Source organism: Panulirus ornatus, chromosome 7, assembly GCF_036320965.1.
Source record: "Panulirus ornatus isolate Po-2019 chromosome 7, ASM3632096v1, whole genome shotgun sequence".
Taxonomy (NCBI): domain Eukaryota; kingdom Metazoa; phylum Arthropoda; class Malacostraca; order Decapoda; family Palinuridae; genus Panulirus; species Panulirus ornatus.
Window position 1 is genome coordinate 33,881,609 of NC_092230.1, and position 26,366 is coordinate 33,907,974.

At 39.9% G+C, this 26,366-nt stretch overlaps 2 protein-coding genes across 2 annotated transcripts in view; one reads left to right on the forward strand and one right to left on the reverse strand.

The window, feature by feature from the left end:
* Positions 1-5,150, reverse strand: part of Acox3 (Acyl-CoA oxidase 3) — a 185,750-nt gene extending 180,600 nt beyond the window's left edge. Inside the window, exon 1 of the mRNA XM_071663819.1 lies at positions 5,014-5,150. Coding sequence (XP_071519920.1) covers positions 5,014-5,071 — 58 coding nt within the window. The 5' untranslated portion in view covers positions 5,072-5,150. The remainder of the gene's footprint in view (positions 1-5,013) is intronic.
* The window catches only part of LOC139749510 (gastric triacylglycerol lipase-like), a 294,599-nt gene that overhangs the window by 221,950 nt on the left and 46,283 nt on the right, over positions 1-26,366 (forward strand). The gene's annotated exons all lie outside the window — the stretch shown is intronic.

The window sequence follows — 26,366 nt, forward strand, 5'->3', positions numbered from 1 at the left end:
CGAGGTAGCGCCAGGAAACAGATGAAGAATGGCCCACTCACTCATACATAGACATAAATGCCCATATACATACATATAAATATCAACATATACATACACAGACATATACGTACATACACATGTACATATTCATACTTGCTTGCCTTCATCCATTCCTGTCACTACCCTGCCACACATGAAATAGCATCTCTAGTCCCCAGCTTCAGCGAAGTAGCACCAGGAAAACAGACAAAAAGGGCCACATTCGTTTACACTCAGTCTCTAGCTGTCACGTGTAATGCACCGAAACGACAGCTCCCTATCCACATCCAGGCCCCTAAGAACTTTCTCTGGTTTACCCCAGATGTTACACATGTCCTGGTTCAGTCCACTGACAGCACACAAAACTGGGTAATAAATAAGTAGGAATCAGGTTTTTATCATCATTACTTGCAATGTACAGGTCTGAACAGTACTCAACAGTTTACACTGTACCATGAAATAAAAATTCATTTAGACTTCATTTTCTTCTGGTACCACAATGTTGTTTTAAATAAGGTCTTGTAGGTGGTAGGTAAAATTAGGGGAGATTTTCAAGGTTGTATGTGCTTATATGTATGTCCTGGGCTAATTCAGGATAGTTTTTCTATAGCTTATAATGATTTATCAGTTATATGCAACTAAGCTAATTCAGGGTAGTTTTTCTATAACTCATAGTGATTTACTATTTATTTCTAGGCTAATTTAGGGTAGTTTTCTATACCTCATATTGATTACTTTTCTTATAGCTTATAGCTTATAGTGATTTATCAGTTATATGCAACTAAGCTAATTCAGGGTAGTTTTTCTATAACTCATAGTGATTTACTATTACCCTAGGCTAATTTAGGGTAGTTTTCTATACCTCATATTGATTACTTTTCTTTAAGACTAATTCAGGGTAGTTTTTCTGTAGCTCATATTGATTTATTGCTTATGTCCTGTTTCCTCTCCACACTATCCCATTGCTTCAACACTTTGCATCCTTTGTGGAATGTTCCACTAATATTCCTGAATGATGTTAGGCAGTGGGTATTTTGCAGGTAAACCAGCACCAGTGGGCTAAACTTATATATTTCCAATATTTTCCACTCTTATTCCTGAGAGCAGTGGTTATTTTGCTGGTAAACCATCACCAGTGGGCTAAACTGTATTATTCCATTAATTAATATTAATTGAGCTACTTCACTAGTGGATTCAACTTTTACTTTACAAGAAAATTATGCAAATATTGAGATTCACACGTAAGTAATGTGGTGAATGAAAAGATGAATTTTAATTTCATCAAGTCTAGCATGAACCATTAGAAAGCTCTTACCCATCACTATCTTAAACTGTGGGGATTAGCATTTATAAGACTGTCCATCCAATTAATCTTGTATCCATTCAGGGGCCCTGTCCCCCAACCTTGGCCAACCTCAATGAAATTGTAATAATGGTAATGAAATTCTCCTCAACTATTAATAGGAGTAGTCATTAAATCTAGTAATAAAGTGGTGCAAGGAAAGTAATTATATTAGCATAATGCCAATTAACCCACTGGTGACTGAGACCTTGGGTAAGGAAAGAGTGTGTTTGTGAATGGGGTAACAATGAACAAGTGTCTTTGCATCTAGATAAAACTTAGTCAATCTTGTTTGCTTCAAAGCATTGAATGAATAACATTCATTCCATCAAAGTATTGTTGAAAGGAAATTGAATTGAATCAAAGTCGCACATACTCTAGTCATAAAGTTAGCAAACCAATCATTATTGGGTGACAGTGTGGCTTCTAAATTGCTTACCAAAGTTCGAACAAATTTGCACTGCTCTACAAAAACTCCAGCAACTTTACCTTAAACCTAAAGAAAAACTAAAATCAGCTTTGGTTTTGTGACATTTTGATTCTACTTGACAGTATACTCTTTTAACAGAATGAAGGGTAGAATACATATCATGCAGAATAATATCATAGGATATATTGCCTACCAATCACTTTCCTCTGTTCCTACACGTACACATGCCTTACATCCTCGATAAAAACTTTTCAATGCTTCTAACAACTTGCCTCCCACACCATATATTCTTAATACCTTCCACAAAGCATCTCTATCAACTCTATCATATGCCTTCTCCAGATCCGTAAATGCTACATACAAATCCATTTGCTTTTCTAAGTATTTCTCACATACATTCTTCAAAGCAAACACCTGATCCACACATCCTCTACCACTTCTGAAACCACACTGCTCTTCCCCAATCTGATGCTCTGTACATGCCTTCACCCTCTCAATCAATACCCTCCCATATAATTTACCAGGAATACTCAACAAACTTATACCTCTGTAATTTGAGCACTCACTCTTATCCCCTTTGCCTTTGTACAATGGCACTATGCACGCATTCCGCCAATCCGCCAATACATTAAATAACCTTACCAACCAGTCAGTAATACAGTCACCCCCTTTTTTGATAAATTCCACTGCAATACCATCCAAACCTACTGCCTTGTCGGCTTTCATCTTCCGCAAAGCTTTTACTACCTCTTCTCTGTTTACCAAATCATTTTCCCTAACCCTCTCACTTTGCACACCACCTCGACCAAAACACCCTATATCTGCCACTCTATCATCAAACACATTCAACAAACCTTCAAAATACTCACTCCATCTCCTTCTCACATCACCACTACTTGTTATCACCTCCCCATTTGCGCCCTTCACTGAAGTTCCCATTTGCTCCCTTGATTGTGATTGCTCCCTTGGTTCTCAGTGAATGTAGATTTGCAGCAGGGGTGTGTGATGTCTCCATGGTTGTTTAATTTGTTTATGGATGGGGTTGTTAGGGAGGTGAATGCAAGAGTTTTGGAAAGAGGGGCAAGTATGAAGTCTGTTGGGGATAAGAGAGCTTGGGAAGTGAGTCAGTTGTTGTTCGCTGATGATACAGCGCTGGTGGCTGATTCATGTGAGAAACTGCAGAAGCTGGTGACTGAGTTTTGTAAAGTGTGTGAAAGAAGAAAGTTAAGAGTAAATGTGAATAAGAGCAAGGTTATTAGGTGCAGTAGGGTTGAGGGTCAAGTCAATTGGGAGGTAAGTTTGAATGGAGAAAAACTGGAGGAAGTAAAGTGTTTTAGATATCTGGGAGTGGATCTGGCAGTGGATGGAACCATGGAAGCGGAAGTGGATCATAGGGTGGGGGAGGGGGCGAAAATTCTGGGAGCCTTGAAGAATGTGTGGAAGTCGAGAACATTATCTCGGAAAGCAAAAATGGGTATGTTTGAAGGAATAGTGGTTCCAACAATGTTGTATGGTTGCGAGGCGTGGGCTATGGATAGAGTTGTGCGCAGGAGGATGGATGTGCTGGAAATGAGATGTTTGAGGACAATGTGTGGTGTGAGGTGGTTTGATCGAGTAAGTAACGTAAGGGTAAGAGAGATGTGTGGAAATAAAATGAGCGTGGTTGAGAGAGCAGAAGAGGGTGTTTTGAAATGGTTTGGGCACATGGAGAGAATGAGTGAGGAAAGATTGACCAAGAGGATATATGTGTTGGAGGTGGAGGGAACGAAGAGAAGTGGGAGACCAAATTGGAGGTGGAAAGATGGAGTGAAAAAGATTTTGTGTGATTGGGGCCTGAACATGCAGGAGGGTGAAAGGAGGGCAAGGAATAGAGTGAATTGGATCGATGTGGTATACCGGGGTTGACGTGCTGTCAGTGGATTGAATCAGGGCATGTGAAGCGTCTGGGGTAAACCATGGAAAGCTGTGTAGGTATGTATATTTGTGTGTGTGGACGTATGTATATACATGTGTATGGGGGTGGGTTGGGCCATTTCTTTCATCTGTTTCCTTGCGCTACCTCACAAATGCGGGAGACAGCGACAAAAAAAAAAAAAAAAAAATATTGCCTACATTTTCATGTGTTTTACCTAGAGTAGGAAGCTTTGGTAAGAGTGTTAATGTACACCTGTATAGTTTTATGGAATTATCTTCAACTGTCACTCAAACAATGCCAAGCTAAAGCTGCATTTTTTTATGGAATAAATTAGATGCTAATGATCTTAATCCTTTGAGTGTGATAGTCCAAAGCTCTGAGTTTTCATTCCCCTTTGATTAAAACTTGGAAATTCTGTGCCCATTAAAAATCGTTCTATCCACATTTCTCATGAACTACAGTGGTAGAAAGAAACTTGAACAATGATGGCATCAGTCACACCCACACTACCATCTTGAGAAACCCAGATGTCTCCAATGATACTTATTTCTTGTCATTTTTAACATACAGTAGGTAAGATATAGATACTTCATCATCATGATAAGATTTGTGAATGTGTATTGTATGCATTACTTATCAACATATGAAAAAATATGAATCATTTTCCATGTTTTCAAGAGATAAAGACAAAGTGGTGTCAGCTCAACTGGCAAGAGTGCACACTCATCTCTTTAAACTTTTCTTTTATCCTTTTCAATTATTTTCTCTTTTCCTTAAGGGTTCTTTGAGTATGAAGAGGAAGGAGACACATCCTACAGACAAAGAAATCTAAGTTCTGGTGCTCTAACTCAGAGTGAGGAATCCCTGATGTCTATCTTAGAAAATGATCCCAGCTAGTCAGCAACAAGAAACAGTACTGCTTTCACTACCCCAATCACTAACAGCAATAATACATATACACTGCCCTCATGGTTCATCGTGAAGAATATAAATTATTCAAAACTAGAAAAATTTAAAGATTTCCAAGGACAACAAGCCATGAGAGATTTGGAAAATTTTACACCATAAAAGTGTTTTCAGAAAATCTTTACATATAGTATTGATTAAACTGTTATGAGGAAAATTAACAGATATACTAATTGTAAATTTTATATGCAGAGGCCTCTACCACCGAGGTCTACATTCAATAACTGGAAGGGTGTTTCACCATAAGATATAAAAGTATTTAATGCAGCAAATATAGGTTTATGATGCTTGCCAATCTATACATGAGACTTTATGTATGTTGAACATAACTGTACTTACCTATTATACTAATGTCCATAAAAACAAAATAATTCCTACTGTACTGCTTTCTTTTCATTTTTTACCCAGCAGCTATATCAATTTTACCCATATTTATAAATATGGTTTCTGTTAAGTTGAATCATCAGTCAAATTTTGATCTATAATATATATGCTTCTGAATTTGTTTGAACTCCTTGATAAATTGGTTAAGCAAACACAGTGTATTTGCTTGATAATTATTTTCCATGTTTTACGTTATTTTTCACCAAACTTTAAGTGATGAAATTTTGCTATTTTGAATCCTATTATAACAATTCATATTTCTGGATTAGTTGTGACCCCTCAGTAAAATAGCTGCATATATATTACACTTTACTGAAAATCTCATTTTCCACACTTTCATAAAAATTTCATTTTTCATATGATTGGATTTTCAAGGAATCCAAATGCTTGATATTGAAATCTAATCGTTTTCTAAAGATGAAAACAAGGAAAATTCAAAACTTCATTTTTTGATGAAATAGTACTTATTGAAAATGCTCTTATAATTTCATGATGCACTCTAGATTATTATATTAATAACTTTTAATTCTTCCATATTGGTGCTAGTAACTGTGCTCAGCTCTTTCATATTAGTTTTATGTCATATCGAAAACATTCTATTCTGTACCTACCTCAATCATATCTTTGTACTCTAATATGCTGCACACCGTCATTAATTATTTTCAATGTATTATAGGGCACACGCCGGAAATAAGTCTATGCATGTACCCTATGTGCTACTCTCAGCAGTTTGGTAAATAAGTTCACTATGTATTCTGCTAAAATAAAAACTCATCCGGTGGCAAAGTAATAATCACGATGTTACATATTTCTTCAGTTCCATTTATATACAATGTAAGACTATCATTTGTAGAATATTAGAATTTTTGGTAATTAAGATAGTGAAAGTAAGGTAAACAGTTAGAGGGAATTACATACGAACCAGAAATAATTTGTACCCAGGTGACAAAACTGCTTAAGAGTTCAGATGTGGCATGACCAACAGAATATTAAGCTGATTATTCACTCAGTTCTTCTTGACATCAGCAGTGTAGCTCTCATCATATTTCAAGAAAGTAAACAACAATTTATAGCCCTGTCCTTTCCACACAATATAACGGTGAACGTGCCATGAATCTTTATATTCAACTAAACATTACATAACAACTGGCTATAACCAGTTTGTTTATCTTATCAGCTGTTTAGTGTTTACCTTCGACTCCTAATCCTAAGTTAGCAGGGTTGCCAAGTCTTGTGAGTGAGCTATTACCACTTTGTTATGAATTTTGTGACTATACTCTTTCCTCGTGATAAACATGCCTCTTGAACCAGTGGCAGGTACGGGTTTACATTTTTCTTTAAGAAAGTTTAGATTTTATCGAAAGAAGAAATAAAATTTTCCATATTTCTTTTGATTTCGTCTCCATTTTCATAAACTGGATCAAGAACATTCAGCAATCGGTTAAACACATCCGTGACTTAGTTTGGTGTATGTTTCTATGTTTTTTTGGAAGCTGGTAATCATGTTCTGGTCATCGGCCGATTTGAAATGCTCTTTTTAAATTAGCGGGACGTAGCAAGGGGTCCTCTAGATACTGGTACTCCTAATTCTCTTCAACCATCCCCTGGAACCTCATCCGACGATTCAGAATGAAGCTACAGAACCATCCCCATTACCATCATCATTTGTGGTGTGAATCTGTAAGAGATGTCTCGTGTGCTAGAGGCAGTATTTTTTTTTTTTTCACACAAATGCCATTCAAAAATTAACTCAGCTCACACCATCACCACATACTACGTGCTTCCATTTAGGGGAGGCTGTACTTATATATTTGATCAGCACTTCAACTCTGTACCAGAGCTCTTAAACATTGTGAATAAAATCTTTCTGTTTCATATCCACGACTGGTAGCAGGGGTTCCATTCTGTGATTATTATGAAGGTACAGCATTTTCTGAGGCATATGACAAGTACCTTCAAAGCTTAAGGATTATAGTAATTCCTCTGTTTAATGTCTCAGAAATAATACCTAAGAAATGAAAACAATTTAACTAGGTGTGTTAAGAAACTCTCCAGTAATAAATCTGGTTACTAGCTCCTAATATGTCAATGTGGAATAGAAAGACAAAAACCCTGAGAGCTTATGACGCTTCCGGCTGTTGCCGCAAACTGTGAAGCATGTGGAGATCTAGTTCTGTGGCACATCCTCACTCTTTTTCAGGTTCACTAGCTTAAGCCTTTACTGTGGTTTGGTACTTTATTTTCTCCCCCTACTTGAAGCACTTAAAACATAGACATCTAAAGATAACTCTAATGGAACTTCTCAGATTTTTAGAGGGATTTTCAAGATAATTATCAAAAATGAAAAAAAAAAAGCTCTTACACTATATTGTACCACAATGAACCAAACATGCAATCAACATTCCTCCACCCCCTGATGCTCCTCTTACTAATCCTATCCCGTAATTTCTTTTCGAATCGTCCGAAAAGCGCTTGTCTCTGGACATAAGCAAGGTTTATGGATCCCCTTGTACTGATAGAGTGTGCCTCTGAACTTGTACCTGAGCTTACTCGTCTCTTCCATTTCAGTTTAAAAACCAAAACTTTTCTTTCCCCTTGGAAGCATGCATTGACGCATCCCATCCCAAAATGGGGTGACCGTTCTGACCCCTCTAACTATCGTCCTATACCTATGATATCTACCATTTACAAAGTCTTTGATTCCCTCCTCAACTCCCGTCTTTAACACCTCGAAAATCAGTCTTTTCTCTGATCACCAGTATGGCTTCCGTAAGGCGAGATCCAATGCTGATATTCTTTCCCATCTTACTAATGTCTGGTCATCCCTAAAAGATTTTGGAGAGTTATGTGTAGTTGCCCTTGACATATCTAAGGCTTTTGACAGGATGTGGTATCGGGATCTAATTTCTAAGCTCCCCCCTTTTGGCTTCCCTCCCTCACCTTGCTCCTTCATATCTAGCTTCCTCTCCAGCTGATCTATGTCTGTGGTTGTTGATGGGATAGCCTTTCCCTTTATCCATCAACAGCGGTGTCCCTCAGGGTTCTGTCCTGTTCCGTAAACTTTTTTTAACGATATTCTTTCCTCCACTAATAATCCAGTTCACTTATACGCTGACGACTCAACACTGTGTTCATCCACATCCTTCAACTCTGCTCCTTCATCTCGTGCTCGATCTGCATCTCGTCTTGACACAGCTTCCTGAATAAACTCAGGTTTGGACAGGATATCTCAGTGAGGTAGACAATATCTTAAGTTTAATGCCTCCAAGACAGTTTTGACCCATCTCTCTATCGAAAACTCACAATTCTCGTCTTTCCTTTGACGGTTCTGTAATTCCACCTCTTGACTCAATGAACATACTTGCTATTACTGTAACATTCCCTCTTTCTTGGAAACCCCACATTGCCGGAATAGCTAAGTCTGCCTCTAAGAAACCGAGTGTCCTGTTTAGATGTCGAAACTTCTCTTCTGAACATTTGCTCCAATTATACAAGGAATCGATTCGTACTTGTATGAAGTACTGCTCTCACATTTGGGTGGTTCTAGTTCTGCATCCTTACTTGACAGAGTTGCGTCGAAAGCGGTCGGCCATATAAACAGTCTCGGGCTAACTTCCAAACTTGAACCCCTTGCCTTACGCCGCAGTGTCGGTTCACTTTCCCTCTTCTATAAGCATTACTTTTGTTTCTGCTCCCGAGAGCTGGCAGCTTGTGTGCCCACACCACTCTCTAGACCACGCGATACTCGGAAAGCTGCTGCCTCACACGATTATTGTATGGCCATCAACGACTCAAGGGTGGACCGTTTTGGTACCTGCTTCTTTCCCTACACGGCGAAGCTTTGAACTCTTTCCCTTCTCAAGTTTTTTTTTTCCCAAATAACTATGGCGTGGCACATCTCAAAAGACAAGTTTTTCACTTTCTCAAAAATTCGTAATACTTTCCCTTGTCTTTTCTTTTTCCGTTTCATAATTCTCTATATTTCAATTAGGGATCGGTCTTGATGTGGACTTCTGTCCGTGAATGGAGCATTTAACTTAAAAAAAAAAAGTAGGGACTAAGAAATCTCCTTTGATTTTTCTTTTGCTATACTTCTCGTTTTGTGATATTATAGTTAGATGAATTAGGTATCACTGCCTACATTAAATTTTTTTTCTGTCACCTTAATACCAAAGATATGTGGGTTATCAAAAGAAATATATATATATATATATATATATATATATATATATATATATATATATATATATATATATATATACATATATATTCCTATGAGTCCACGGGGAAAATGAAACATTATAAGTTCCCAAGTGCATTTTCGTGTAATAATCATCATCGGGGAGACACGAGAGAAATATAAGTTAGTTGATGTACATCGAAGAGACGAAGCTATATATATAAAGATTTCTAGCCATAGAAAAGGCTCATTTTCCATTTCCTTTGAAATGACGAAACATTAAGAAATAAAACAACCAAGAAACAAGTTATACAGCCCTTAATTAACCCAAAATAAAAAAAAAAAGTGGGAGAATATACTGGAGATAGTGGTGACTATTAAAGCAGCATGGTTTGATGTCTTACTAGGCGATAATGCCACCTCATCATTTTATAGTTATTACTATTTGTGTTACAGGAAAGAGTTTTACGTGTGTAGCCCCGTATCTTAGCCGTGTATACATGCACGATGTATGTATGCATACACAAGTAGCCCCAAGGGGAGGATAAACATCTGGGTTGGGTGTTGACAATTGGAACGGGTGGGCACAAGTCCAATTCCAGGTTGGCACATGTTGACTAATGGCAAGTAACGCTAACCACCACGCATGGAGGTCCGTAGTGCTTTGATGCATTTGTTTTTTGCCAAAATCAAGAAAATATACCAGAGTAACATAGTGTATATCATCCAACTTGCCTCCTCTTTTACATGGTTAGTCGAAACTTGATCCTTCCAGCATATAAGTAACGATCTCGGTTCAACCTTATATTGATTTAAATGTAACCGAGTGATGATGAGACAGTCATTAATAGTTGAAAAATTCATTATGATAATAATAATGATAATAATCCGTGCTGCGGACATGTACTAAGCCTATACAATATGATACCACTTAACACACACATGTTCGTAACAATATACATAATATATATATATATATATATATATATATATATATATATATATTATTATTCTTAATATTTGTTTTTTTTTTTTTTTGCTTTGTCGCTGTCTCCCGCGTTTGCGAGGTAGCGCAAGGAAACAGACGAAAGAAATGGCCCAACCCACCCCCAATACACATGTATATACATACGTCCACGCACGCAAATATGCATACCTACACAGCTTTCCATGGTTTACCCCAGACGCTTCACATGCCCCGATTCAATCCACTGACAGCACGTCAACCCCGGTATACCACATCGCTCCAATTCACTCTATTCCTTGCCCTCCTTTCACCCTCCTGCATGTTCAGGCCCCGAACACACAAAATCTTTTTCACTCCATCTTTCCACCTCCAATTTGGTCTCCCTCCTCTCCTCGTTCCCTCCACCTCCGACACATATATTCTCTTGGTCAATCTTTCCTCACTCATTCTCTCTATGTGCCCAAACCATTTCAAAACACCCTCTTCTGCTCTCTCAACCACGCTCTTTTTATTTCCACACATCTCTCTTACCCTTACGTTACTTACTCGATCAAACCACCTCACACCACACATTGTCCTCAAACATCTCATTTCCAGCACATCCATCCTCCTGCGCACAACTCAATCCATAGCCCACGCCTCGCAACCATACAACATTGTTGGAACCACTATTCCTTCAAACATATCCATTTTTGCTTTCCGAGATAATGTTCTCGACTTCCACACATTCTTCAAGGCTCCCAGAATTTTCGCCCCCTCCCCCACCCTATGATCCACTTCCGCTTCCATGGTTCCATCCGCTGCCAGATCCACTCCCAGATATCTAAAACACTTCACTTCCTCCAGTTTTTCTCCATTCAAACTCACCTCCCAATTGACTTGACCCTCAACCCTACTGTACCTAATAACCTTGCTCTTATTCACATTTACTCTTAACTTTCTTCTTTCACACACTTTACCAAACTCAGTCACCAGCTTCTGCAGTTTCTCACATAAATCAGCCACCAGCGCTGTATCATCAGCGAACAACAACTGACTCACTTCCCTAAGCTCTCTCATCCCCAACAGACTTCATACTTGCCCCTCTTTCCAAAACTCTTGCATTCACCTCCCTAACAACCCCATCCATAAACAAATTAAACAACCATGGAGACATCACACATCCCTGCCGCAAACCTACATTCACTGAGAACAAATCACTTTCCTCTCTTCCTACACGTACACATGCCTTACATCCTCGATAAAATCTTTTCACTGCTTCTAACAACTTTCCTCCCACACCATATATTCTTAATACCTTCCACAGAGCATCTCTATCAACTCTATCATATGCCTTCTCCAGATCCATAAATGCTACATACAAATCCATTTGCTTTTCTAAGTATTTCTCACATACATTCTTCAAAGCAAACACCTGATCCACACATCCTCTACCAATTCTGAAACCACACTGCTCTTCCCCAATCTGATGCTCTGTACATGCCTTCACCCGTCTCAATCAATACCCTCCCATATAATTTACCAGGAATACTCAACAAACTTATACCTCTGTAATTTGAGCACTCACTCTTATCCCCTTTGCCTTTGTACAATGGCACTATGCACGCATTCCGCCAATCCTCAGGCACCTCACCATGAGTCATACATACATTAAATAACCTTACCAACCAGTCAACAATACAGTCACCCCCTTTTTTAATAGATCACTGCAGTACCATCCAAACCTGCTGCCTTGCCGGCTTTCATCTTCCGCAAAGCTTTTACCACCTCTTCTCTGTTTACCAAATCATTTTCCCTAACCCTCTCACTTTGCACACCACCTCGACCAAAACACCCTATATCTGCCACTCTATCATCAAACACATTCAACAAACCTTCAAAATACTCACTCCATCTCCTTCTCACATCACCACTACTTGTTATCACCTCCCCATTAGCGCCCTTCACTGAATATATATATATATATATATATATATATATATATATATATATATATATATAGGGGAGAAATAATACTTTGTGCGTATTCCCCGTGTGTCGTAAAGAGCGACTAAACGGGGCGGGAGCGCGGAGTGCTCATCCTCCTTGAAGGCTCGGACTAGTGTCTGAATGTGTGCGGATGTAACCAAGATGAGAAGGAAAGAGAGGTAGGTAGTATGTTTGTGGAAAGAAACCTGGATGTTCCGGCTCTGAAACGAAGTTGGAGGGTAAAGGGAAAGAATGGTTTGGAAAAGTCTTGTTAGTAAAGTAAGTGGTTGGTGAGAGCTAAGGAACGAGTAGCACAACTCCTGAAGCAGGAGTTCTGGGAGTGTATGATAGAGTGTAAGGAAGTAAATTCTAGTTTGATGTGGGTAAAACTGAAAGTGAATGGAGAGAGATGTTTTGGGAGCAGCTGAGTGAGTGTGTCAGTAGCTTTGGTGCACGAGAGCGGGTGTTAGTGATGGGTGATTTAGATACAAAGATGAGTGATGTGGCAATTAAGGGTATAATTGGTATACGTGGGGATTCCAGTATTGTGAATGAAAATGGTGAGCTTGTGAATTTTTCTGAAGAAAGACTAAAAAGAGAGATACATGCAAGTATACGTATGTGAGTAGGAGAGATGGTCAAAGATCATTATTAGATAACGTGTTAATTGACAGGCGTGTAAAAGAGAGACTTTTGGATGTTAATGTGCTGAGAGAGGCAGCTGGTGGGATGTCTGATTACTATCTTGTGGAGGCGAAGGTGAAGATTTGGAAAGGTTTTCAAAAAAGAAAAGAGAATGTTGGGGAGAAGAGAGTAGTGAAAGTAAGTGAGCTTGTAAAGGAGACTTGTGTGAAGAAGTACCATGAGAGATTGAGTGTAAGATGAGAAAAGGCGAGAACAAATGATATGAGGGATGTTGGTGAGGAATGGAATGTACTTTGGGAAGCAGTAATGGCATGTGCAAAAGATGCACGTGCCATGAGAAAGATGGGAGGTGGGCAGGTTAAAAAGGGTAGTGAGTGGTGTGATGAAGAAGTAAAGTTGTTAGTGAGAGAGAAAAGAGACGCGCTTGGACGATACTTACAAGAAAGGAATGCAAATGAATGGGAGATGTGTAAGAGAAAGTGGCAGAAGGTCAAGAGGAAGTGCAAAGGTTTAAAAAGAGGGCAAATGAGAGTTGAGGTGAGAAAGTATCATTAAATCTTAGGAAGAATAAAAAGATGATTTAGAAGGGTCAATAACGTGCGTTAGACAAGAGAACAAATAGGTACATCGGTGAAGGGGGCAAGGGGGAAGTGATAACAAGTAGTGATGAAGTTAGAAAGAGATGGAGTGAGTATTTTGAAGGTTTGTTGAATGTGTTTTGATGATTGAGTGACAGATGTAGGGTGCTTTGGTCGGCGTGGTGTGCAAAATGAGAGGGTCAGGAAGAAAGGTTTGGTTAAGAGAGAAGGCAAAGGGGATAAACATGTGTTCAAACTACAGACGCATAAGTCTGTTGAGTGTTCCAGGAAAATTGTATGGGAGGGTACTGATTGAGAGGGTGAAGGTATGTACAGAGCATCAAATTGGGGAGGAGCAATGTGGTTTCAGAAGTGGTGGAGGATGTGTGGATCAGTATTTTGCTTTGAAGAATGTGTGTGAGAAATACTTAGAAAAAACATGAATTTGTATATAGCATTTAAGGATCTGGAGAAGGCATATGATAGGGTTGATAGAGATGCTTTGTGGAAGGTATTCAGAGTATATGGTGTGGTAGGTAAGGTGTTAGAAGCAGAGAAGTTTTAATAAAGGATGTAAGGCATTGCACGAGTAGGGACAAAGGAGAGTGATTGGTTCCAGTGAAGGTCGGTCTGAGGCAGGGGTGTGTGACGTCTCCATGGTTTAATTTTTTAAGGATGGGGTGATTAGGGAGGTAAATGCAAGAGTTTTGGAGGGATGGGTGGGTATGCTGGCTGTTGGGGATGAGAAGGCCTCGGAAGTGAGTCAGTTGTTGTTCGCCGTGGCTGGTAGAGTGAGAAACTGCAAAAGTTGGTGGCTGAGTTTGGAAAAGTGTGTGAAAGGATACAGTTGAGAGTAAATGTGAATAAGAGCAAGGCTGTTAGGGTCAGCAGGGTTGAGGGACTAGTTAGCTGGGATGTAGGTATGAGTGGAGAAATATTGGAGAAAATAAAATATTTTACATATCTAGGAGTGGAATTAGCAGCGAATGAAACCATGGGCGTGGAAGTGAGTCATACGGTGGGAGAGGGAGCGAAGGTTCTGGAAGCAATGAAGAATGTGTGGAAAGAGAGAACGTTATCTCGGATAGCAAAAATGGATGTATTTGAAGGATTAGTAGTTCCAACAATATTATATCCCTGCGAGGCATGGGCTATAGATAAGGTTGTACGGAGGAGGTTGGATGTGTTGGAAATGAAATGTTTGAGGACAATATGTGGTGTGAGATGGTTTGATCGAGTAAGTAATAAAAGGGTAAGAGAGATGTGCGGAAAAAAGAGTATGTTTGAGAGCATAAGAGGGTGTGTTGAAATGGTTTGGACATATAGAGAGAATGAATGAGGAAAGGTTGACAAAGAGGATATACATGTCTGAGGTGGAAGGAACAAGGAGAAGCAGGAGACCAAATTTGAAGCTGAAGGGTGGAGTGAAAAAGATTTTGAGCGATCGGGGCTTGAACATACAGCAGGGTGAGAGGCATGCAAGGAATAGAGTGAATTGGAAGGATATGGTATACCAGGATGGACGTGTTGTCAATGAATTGAACCAGGGCATGAGAAATGTCTGGATTAAACCATGGAAAGATCTGTGGGACCTGGATGTGGATAGGGAGTTGTGGTTTCGGTGCATTACACATGACAGCTAAAGACTGACTAAGAACGAATGTGGCCTTTTCTTTCTGTTTTCTTGGCGCTACCTCTCTGACGCAGGGGATGGCGAAGCTGTTTCAGGGTGGGTTGGCGCCGAGAATGGATAAAGACAAGCAAGCATGAATATGTATAAATGTATATATGTATATATCTGTGTATGTGTATGCAAAGGTGAAGATTTGTAGGGGCTTTCAGAGAAGAAGAATGTTGGGCGGAAGAGAGTGGTAAGAGTAGTAAGTTTGGAAAGGACACTTGTGTGAGGAAGTATCGGGAGAGATTGAGTGTAGAATGGTAAAAGGTAAGAGCAAACGACGTGGGGGAAGTGGGTGAGGAATGGGATGTATTTAGGGAAGCAGTGATGGTTTGCGCCAAAAATGCGTGTGGTATGAGAAAAGTGGCAGGTGGGCAGATGAGAAAGGGTAGTGAGTGGTGAGATGAAGAAGTAAGATTGTTAGTGAAAAAGAAATGAGGCGTTTGGACGATATTTGCAGGGAAGTAGTGCAAATGACTGGGATATGTATAAAAGCGGCAAGAGGCCAAGAGAAACGTGCAGGAGTTGAAAAAGAGGGCTATGAGAGTTGGGAAGAGAAAGTATCACTAAATTTTAGGGACATTAAAAAGTTGTTTGGGAAGGAGGTAAAGAACGTGAGTAAAACAAGAGAACGAATAGGAACATCGGTGAAGGGAGCAAGTGGGGAAGTGATAACAGATAGTGATGGAGTGAGTATTTTGAAGGTTTGTTGAATGTGTTTGATGATAGAGTGGCAGATATAGGGTGCTTCGGTCGGGATGGTGTACTAAGTGAGATCGGCCAGGGAGAATGATTTGGTGAAGAGTGAAGAGGTAGTGAAAGCTTTGAGGAAGATGAAATCCGGCAAGTCGGCAGGTTTGGATGGCATTGCAGTGGAAATTATTAAAAAAGGTGATAACTGGTTGGTAAGGATATTCAATGTATATATGGATCATGGTGAAGTGCCTGAGGATTGGCTGAATGCATGCATAGTGCTATTATCCAAAGGTAAAGGGGATAAAAGTGAGTGCTCAAACTACAGAGGCATAAGTTTGTTGAGTATTCCTGGGAAATCATATGGGAGGGTATCAATTGAGAGGGGGAAAGCATGTACAGAGCATCAGATAGGGGAAGAGCGATATGGTTTCCGAGATGGTAGAGGTTGTGTAAATCAGGTGTTTGCTTTGAAGAATTTATGAGAAATATATAGAAAAACAGATGAATTTGTATGTAGCATTTATGGATCTGGAGATTTCATATGATAGGGTTGACAGAGACGCTTTCTGAAGGAATTTATGAGTGTATGGTGTGGGAGGTAAGTTGCTAAAAGCAATGAAAAGTTTTTTTTACCAAGGATGTACGGCATGTGTACGAGTAGGAAAAGAGGATAGTGATTGGTTCCCAGTGAATATCGGTCTGCGGCAGGGGTGTGTGATGTCCCCATGATTGTTTAATTTGTTAATGGAAGGGGTGGTTAGGGAGGTAAATGCAAGAGTTTTGGAGAGAGGGGCGAGTATGCAGTCTGTTGTGGATGAGAAGGCGTGGGATACAGCTCTAGTGGCTGATTCGTCTGAGAAACTTCAGAAGCTGTTGACTGAGTTTGGAAAAGTGTGTGAAAGGAGAAAGTTGAGAGGAAATGTGAATAAGAACAGGGATATTAGGTTCAGTAGGATTGATGGACAAGTTAATTTGGGATGTTAGTTTGAATGGAGAAAAATTGGAGGAAGTGAAGTGTTTTAGATATCTGGGAGTGAACTTAGCGGCGGATGGAACCATGGTAGCGGAAGTGAGTCACAGAGTGGGGGAGGGGACGAAGGTTCTGGGAGCGATGAAGAATGAGTGGAAGGAGAGAACGTTATCTCGAAGAGCAAAAATGGGTATGTTTGAAGGAATAGTAGTTTTAACAATGTTAAACAGTTGCGAGGCATGGGCTGTAGATAGGGTTGTACGGAGGAGGGTGGATGTGTTGGAAATGAAATGTTTGAGGATAATATGTGGTGTGAGGTGGTTTGACTAAGTAATGTAAGGGTAAGAGAGATGTGTGGAAATAAAAAGAGTGTGATTGAGAGAGCAGAAGACGGTGTGTTGATATGGTTTGGACAAGGAGAAGCGGGAGACCAAATTTGAGGTGGAAGGATGGAGTGGAATAGATTTTGAGTGATCTGGGCCTGAACATACAGGAAGGTGAGAGGCGTGCAAGAAATACAATGAATTGGAACGATGTGGTATACCGGGATCAAGGTGCCGTCAATGGACTGAACCAGGGCACATGAAGCATCTGGGGTAAACCACGGAAAGGTCTGTGGGACTGGATGTGGTTAGGGAGATGTGGTTTCGATGCATTACATATGACAGCTTGAGACAGTGAGAACCAAGGGGTCCTCTTTGTCGGTATTTCCTGGCGCTACCTCGCAGGAGCAGGGGATAGCGATGCTGTTTTCCTGTTGGGCGGGGTAGCGACAGGAATGTATAAAAGAAAGCAGCAAGAGGCTAAGAGAAACGTGCAGGAGTTGAAAAAGAGGGCTATGAGAGTTGGGGTGAAAAAGTATCACTAAATTTTAGGGAGGGTAAAAAGTTGTTTTGCAAGGAGGTAAATAACGTGAGTAAGACAAGAGAACAAATAGGAACATCGGTGAAGGGAGCAAGTGGGGAAGTGATGACAGATAGTGATGGAGTAAGTATTTTGAAGGCAGGTTGAATGTGTTTGATGATAGAGTGGCAGATATAGGGTGCTTCGGTCGGAATGGTGTACTAATTAGTGAGAGCGGCCAATACACTCTGCATACTCTCCATTGGTTGAATAAGGCTAGATAATTGATATTTGAAAAAAAAAAAAACCACTACGATAAAGATCACAAACCGGTTGCCAGAACACAATCAAATTTCCCCAGGTATGATGTGGATACTGGTAAATGAATTTTGGCCGTCGAGATCCAACACCAGATGAGAGATTGAATAAGTGAGCTGGGGATCGCCATGGCAACAGCGTCATGCCAAACTAAGTGGTCTGTAGATGTAATCACGTGATGAATTAGTCTTGTAGTATCGTAGAGCAGGACTATGGATTACCGTACGTGTCTCATTGTATGGATACTGAAAATTATTTCAGTAGGAGGATTAGAAATACTGGATCCTGCCATGTTACATGATAATCCTGACATATATTTAGACGTGGTAAGTTAACTGAATTGCTATTGTAGTGCTCTGGTGTTTGCTTGACTACATTCATTATATGAAGATATATGATTATATTGTCTTCTTATGATACCTTATTGTTAGTTTCTTCATGAAACTGCAATTGACAATGCTACAAATGATTTAAAGACCACAACCATCAACAACCCCTACCTGGTTCTAATACATCAAGAATTTTTGAAAACTCTAACATTTCCTCTAAGATTATGATGTTTGATTATGTTTAGTGGGCATCTGAAAGTTATTTACACAATTCTGAACAACAAAAGTAATATCTACCCATAAAAGTAATATCTGTGGATAGTTTACGAACTTGGGGCAAAGAGTATCTCTAATGCCAACGTAAACAAACCCAGTTGTCGCCTGGGGCACGGGAATGTCATGGTATATCCTGCTAACCACCGTTGCATATGGGTGGAGAAATTTTCTCCCCATAGGTTAGCTTTACTGGGCATTTTATAGTATTTATACTTCTATGACTTAACCGTAACGTAAACCAGACCAAACTTAAAACCAACTTTACTAACCTTATTCTTCCTAAAACCGATCTGGTTTGGCGGAATTAGATATCGGCATAATTAAACATACACCTATTAAACAGCTTTGGCGAAACGCGAAAACGATCTGAAAAACGAAAAATGTGTTTAAGTAACTATCTCTAGATGCGAACAGACTCAGAATTACAAGTAATTTACAAATATTGTGTATGTGGTAAATTTTGTTCTTTAGATTATTAGAAAATAGCGTTCCCTATTTTGGGGTACCATCCTGCCGTTTCTCCCATCATCATTAACTTGGGCATCACGAAGTGGTTTAATGGGTTATCTCCGCATCACTGGTTGCCTTGAATATTTAGTAATTTCGTTATGTAATCTTAGTGTAGTATTTAGTTATTATAACAGTTGTACGGCTTGATTTGGAACATTCTGTTATCAGACAATATTATGTATTGTGACAGTAGTGGTTTCATACGGTAAATGTGAGGTTGATAATGGAGAAATAGATATTATACTTGTATATTGTTGAGATTCTGATAGCTCAATTAATCGTAGCAATAAATCAACATTAATTTTTGTATTGGTAAGGTTAGCAAGGGTACTTAATTAACATTGAGTACCATTTCAGTAATGGAGGCATATTTCAACCAGAATATTGAACATGGTAAATCTTACCGACTAGGATTGTATGAGGTTTTCATAGGTTCTTATAAGTTTTTATGTTTTACTTTTAAGTAATAAACTCAATGACATTCGTTATACTACCATGTGCAAAATCATGCTCCATGACTCTTTTTATTGTATACTCTAAACACATAATCCTCAGTATCCAAACTCACTATTAATTTGTAATTAATCCTGAAACATTGGTATGGTATGTGTTTTAACCAAATGTTCTCCATGCACTCTTAGAAGTTAGATAGGAGCTCTCAAGTAACTTTTAAAGGAGTTAGTGAATTAAGAATTTTATTATAATTCACTCGAGAACTGATACTGATATGGTTCTCCAGTTTTATTACTGTAAGCTGGGAGCAGGTAGTCTCTAATGTACATAGAATTGAATAAGCTTATTTACAATTATTAGTCTTAATTTTCATGTTCTTTAATTTGTCAATATTGTCACAGAGGCATCATCAGGACTACAAAAAGGAGAAAAAATTGCATTGCAAAACTTGGATATAAAGTGTAAAATGCAAACACCTTGTATATAAGAAACAAACAAATGAATAAAGATCATATAAAGTGAGGGAAATTGCTATAAAGCCATACAAATTACCAATATCATGATGGGTAGCATGAGCTACAACCTAAATTCATAGAATGGGCACAGAAATATAAGACACAAATTAGGAAAACGCTGAACAATCGTACACAAAGTAGGAATATAGACAATCTATCACTAAGTACACTAAGTTAGGCCAAGAAAGACCATTTTACAGATTTGGCGTTGAGGTCAGGTTGGCCTCATCTAATTCTCTCTTACCCAAATTTGTAACCCAAGACTGATTTGGTCAGTGACTCGTTCCTCCTTTCCTGAAATGGCAGAGTTGGTAGCTTGTGGCGGGTCAGACGTATTCCATCTGTTCTAAAATGGCGTTAGGCTTAGGTCTATGTTCCATTGGTGGGCCATCAAACAGCTGTATGGCCATGATCATATTTGTCTGGATTTTGATGATGTACAGAGATCCACCAATGAAGTGGCATATGGAAAATAAGAAAAATTGGTGTAATGCCATTTAATCCACCAGTGATTATATATTGACAAAACAACCACTGTAAAGACTTGACATCCAAAGCAAACCAAGGAAAACATAATCTATCTTATCTTTTGATTATGATAGCTTTTTTTTAGGTTGGGAATAAATAAATTGATTATTTTTTGATCCATGTAAGTGGGTAGAAAGATGGAACAGCTTGCAAGATCTTGTGAAAATGTTGCACAGGGTGAAGAAAGTTGTAAGGATTCATTTCTACAGAAAACTTTTAGAATGAAGAAACATATATCAGTGTACCCTTGTACTTAGGTAAAGTATTTTGTATGGGAAGTGAGTCTTTCATAGGTTCTGCTGAAATCTAGTGGGGGTTCTTCTACTATTACCTCACATTTTCCATGATCATCATAGTCTTCCCTACTATGATCTGTTTATTGGGCAACATTAGTTTCACTCACTCAGCAGAAGTCTGTTGATTACATATGTTCCCAATCTCTATTATTTTCTATGGTACCCTTAAGCCTTAAACTGCTGTGAGTCTCATTTGACAATATATGGTTCACTGCTTTTATCAGGTAAAAATTTGATAGTTTCAGCCCTCATTTGAATTTACACCAATATTTGATTCTACCAAACATTTGTAAATGTTTCCAGTATTCTCCCACTGTAGCTTCCACTTTCTCCTGAAATAGAATACCACTCAGAAAAGATATTTAGTTTTGAAATAAAGAACACTACTATAGTAATATTGCATTTATTGTGTGATGATAAACTATTACTCTAAATAAGTGATAGAGTTTTTTCGTAATATTTTTTAAGTGAATTATTTTTGTGCAAAAAGAAAAAAAAAGAAAAATTGATGTGTAGGAGGATTAATATATCACAAAAAAGTAAAATATAAAATATAGATATGGATCTATGTGAAGTCTGTTAGAAAATTATGTATGCCTGCATACTGAAAACTCTTGTCTCACCAGTCTTATGCTGCATGCATGACTCCACCATCTCAATCACCACTCTTCCATACAACTGGTGGCTGATTCAAGTGAATAATTGCAGAAATGGGTGACTGAGTTAGGAAAAGTGTGTGAAAAGAGAAAGTTGAAAGTAAATGTGAATAAAAGCAAGGTTATTAGGTTTTGTAGGGTTGAGGGACAAGTTAATTGGGATGTAAGTTTGAATGGAGAAAAATTGGAGGAAGTAAAGTGTTTTAGATATCTGGGAGTGGACATGGCAGCGAATAGAACCATGGAAGTGGAAGTTGGTCATAGGGTGGGGGAGGGGCGAAGGTTCTGGGAGTGATGAAGAATGTGTGGAAGGAGGGAACGTTGTCTGGGAGAGTAAAAATGTGTATGTTTGAAGGAATAGTAGTTCCAACAATATTATATGGTTGTGAGGCATGCACTATAGATAGGGTTGTGTGGAGGAGGGTAGATGTGTTAGAAAGGAAATGTTTGATGATAATATGTGCTGTGAGGTGGTTTGATTAAGTAATGAAAGGATGAGACATGTGTGGAAATAAAAAGAGTATGGTTGAGAGAGCAGAAGAGGGTGTGTTGAAATGGTTTGGACATATGGAGGGAATGAGTGAGGAGAGATTGACAAAGATGATATATGTGTCAGAGGTTGAGGGAAGAAGGAGATGTGGGAAACCAAATTGGAGGTGGAAGGATGGATTGAAAAAGGTTTTGAGTGATCAAGGCCTGAACATACAAGAGGGTGAGAGGCATGCAAGGCATAGAGTGAATTGGATTGATGTGGTATTCTTTGGTCAACATGATGTCAGTGGACTTAACCAGGGCATGTGAAACATCTGGGATAAACCATGGAAAGGTCTGTGGGGCCTGGATGTGGATAGGGAGTTATGGTTTCAGTGCATTTACACATAACAGCTAGAGACTGGTAGAGGATGTGTGGATCAGGTGTTTGCTTTGAAGAATGTATGTGAGAAATACTTAGAAAAGCAAATGGATTTGTATGTAGCATTTATGGATCTGGAGAAGGCATATGATAGAGTTGATAGAGATGCTCTGTGGAAGGTATTAAGAATATATGGTGTGGGAGGAAAGTTGTTAGAAGCAGTGAAAAGTTTTTATCGAGGATGTAAGGCATGTGTACGTGTAGGAAGAGAGGAAAGTGATTGGTTCTCAGTGAATGTAGGTTTGCGGCAGGGGTGTGTGATGTCTCCATGGTTGTTTAATTTGTTTATGGATGGGGTTGTTAGGGAGGTAAATGCAAGAGTTTTGGAAAGAGGGGCAAGTATGAAGTCTGTTGGGGATGAGAGAGCTTGGGAAGTGAGTCAGTTGTTGTTCGCTGATGATACAGCGCTGGTGGCTGATTCATGTGAGAAACTGCAGAAGCTGGTGACTGAGTTTGGTAAAGTGTGTGGAAGAAGAAAGTTAAGAGTAAATGTGAATAAGAGCAAGGTTATTAGGTACAGTAGGGTTGAGGGTCAAGTCAATTGGGAGGTGAGTTTGAATGGAGAAAAACTGGAGGAAGTGAAGTGTTTTAGATATCTGGGAGTGGATCTGGCAGCGGATGGAACCATGGAAGCGGAAGTGGATCATAGGGTGGGGGAGGGGGCGAAAATTCTGGGGGCCTTGAAGAATGTGTGGAAGTCGAGAACATTATCTCGGAAAGCAAAAATGGGTATGTTTGAAGGAATAGTGGTTCCAACAATGTTGTATGGTTGCGAGGCGTGGGCTATGGATAGAGTTGTGCGCAGGAGGATGGATGTGCTGGAAATGAGATGTTTGAGGACAATGTGTGGTGTGAGGTGGTTTGATCGAGTGAGTAACGTAAGGGTAAGAGAGATGTGTGGAAATAAAAAGAGCGTGGTTGAGAGAGCAGAAGAGGGTGTTTTGAAGTGGTTTGGGCACATGGAGAGAATGAGTGAGGAAAGATTGACCAAGAGGATATATGTGTCAGAGGTGGAGGGAACGAGGAGAAGAGGGAGACCAAATTGGAGGTGGAAAGATGGAGTGAAAAAGATTTTGTGTGATCGGGGCCTGAACATGCAGGAGGGTGAAAGGAGGGCAAGGAATAGAGTGAATTGGAGCGATGTGGTATACCGGAGTTGACGTGCTGTCAGTGGATTGAATCAAGGCATGTGAAGCGTCTGGGGTAAACCATGGAAAGCTGTGTAGGTATGTATATTTGCGTGTGTGGACGTATGTATATACATGTGTATGGGGGGGGGGGTTGGGCCATTTCTTTCGTCTGTTTCCTTGCGCTACCTCGCAAACGCGGGAGACAGCGACAAAGTATAAAAAAAAAAAAAAAAAAGCTAGAGACTGAGTGTAAACGAATGTGGCCTTTGTTGTCTGTTTTCCTGGTGCTACCTTGCTGCAGCAGGGGATAATGAGCTTGTTTCTTGTGGGGTGGGGTAGCACTGGGAATTGATGAAGGCAAGCAAGTATGAATGTGTACTTGTGTGTGTGTATATATATATTATTTACTTATTTATTTTGCTTTGTCGCTGTCTCCCGTGTTTGCGAGGTGGCGCAAGGAAACAGACGAAAGAAATGGCCCAACCCACCCCCATACACATGTATATACATACACGTTCACCCACACAAATATACATACCCATACATCTCAATGTACACATATATATACACACACAGACACATACATATATACACATGCACACAATTCACACTGTCTGCCTTTATTCATTCCCATCGCCACCTCACCACACATGGAATAACATCCCCCTCCCCCCTCATGTATGCGAGGTAGCGCTAGGAAAAGACAACAAAGGCCCCATTCGTTCACACTCACTCTCTAGCTGTAATGCAATAATGCCCGAAACCACAGCTCCCTTTCCACATCCAGGCCCCACACAACTTTGCATGGTTTACCCCAGACGCTTCACATGCCCTGACTCAATCCATTGACAGCGCGTCGACCCTGGTATACCACATCGATCCAATTCACTCTATTCCTTGCCCATCTTTCACCCTCCTGCATGTTCAGGCCCTGATCACTCAAAATCTTTTTCACTCCATCTTTCCACCTCCAATTTGGTCTCCCACTTCTCCTCATTCCCTCCACCTCCGACACATATATCCTCTTGGTCAATCTTTCCTCATTCATTCTCTCCATGTGCCCAAACCATTTCAAAACACCCTCTTCTGATCTCTCAACCACGCTCTTTTTATTTCCACACATCTCTCTTACCCTTACATTACTTACTCAATCAAACCACCTCACACCACATATTGTCCTCAAACATCTCATTTCCAGCACATCCACCCTCCTGCGCACAACTCTATCCATAGCCCCCGCTTCGCAACCATACAACATTGTTGGAACCACTATTCCTTCAAACATAGCCATTTTTGCTTTCCGAGATAGTGTTCTCGACTTCCAAACATTCTTCAAGGCTCCCAGAATTTTCGCCCCCTCCCCCACCCTATGATTCACTTCCGCTTCCATGGTTCCATCCGCTGCCAGATCCACTCCCAGATATCTATAACACTACTTCCTCCAGTTTTTCTCCATTCAAACTTACCTCCCAATTGACTTGACCCTCAACCCTACTGTACCTAATAACCTTGCTCTTATTCACATTTACTCTTAACTTTCTTCTTAAACACACTTTTACCAAACTCAGTCACCAGCTTCTGCAGTTTCTCACATGAATCAGCCACCAGCGCTGTATCATCAGCGAACAACAACTGACTCACTTCCTAAGCTCTCTCATCCCAACAGACTGCATACTTGCCCCTCTTTCCAAAACTCTTGCATTCACCTCCCTAACAACCCCATCCATAAACTAATTAAACAACCATGGAGACATCACACACCCCTGCCGCAAACCTGCATTCACTGAGAACCAATCACTTTCCTCTCTTCCTACACGTACACATGCCTTACATCCTCGATAAAAACTTTTCACTGCTTCTAACAACTTGCCTCCCACACCATATACTCTTAGTACCTTCCACAGAGCATCTCTATCAACTCTATCATATGCCTTCTCCAGATCCCTAAATGCTACATACAAATCCATTTGCTTTTCTAAGAATTTCTCACATACATTCTTCAAAGCAAACACCTGATCCGCACATCCTCTACCACTTCTGAAACCTTATTGCTCTTCCCCAATCTGATGCTCTGTACATGCCTTCACCCTCTCAGTCAATACCCTCCCATATAATTTACCAGGAATACACAACAAACTTTTTTTTTTTTTTTATACCTCGTCGCTGTCTCCCGCGGTTGCGAGGTAGCGCAAGGAAACAGACGAAAGAAATGGCCCAACCCCCCCATACACATGTACATACACACGTCCACACACGCAAATATACATACCTACACAGCTTTCCATGGTTTACCCCGGACGCTTCACATGCCTTGATTCAATCCACTGACAGCACGTCAACCCCTGTATACCACATCGCTCCAATTCACTCTATTCCTTGCCCTCCTTTCACCCTCCTGCATGTTCAGGCCCCGATCACACAAAATCCTTTTCACTCCATCTTTCCACCTCCAATTTGGTCTCCCTCTTCTCCTCGTTCCCTCCACCTCCGACACATATATCCTCTTGGTCAATCTTTCCTCACTCATTCTCTCCATGTGCCCAAACCATTTCAAAACACCCTCTTCTGCTCTCTCAACCACGCTCTTTTTATTTCCACACATCTCTCTTACCCTTACGTTACTTACTCGATCAAACCACCTCACACCACACATTGTCCTCAAACATCTCATTTCCAGCACATCCATCCTCCTGCGCACAACTCTATCCATAGCCCACGCCTCGCAACCATACAACATTGTTGGAACCACTATTCCTTCAAACATACCCATTTTTGCTTTCCGAGATAATGTTCTCGACTTCCACACATTTTTCAAGGCTCCCAAAATTTTCGCCCCCTCCCCCACCCTATGATCCACTT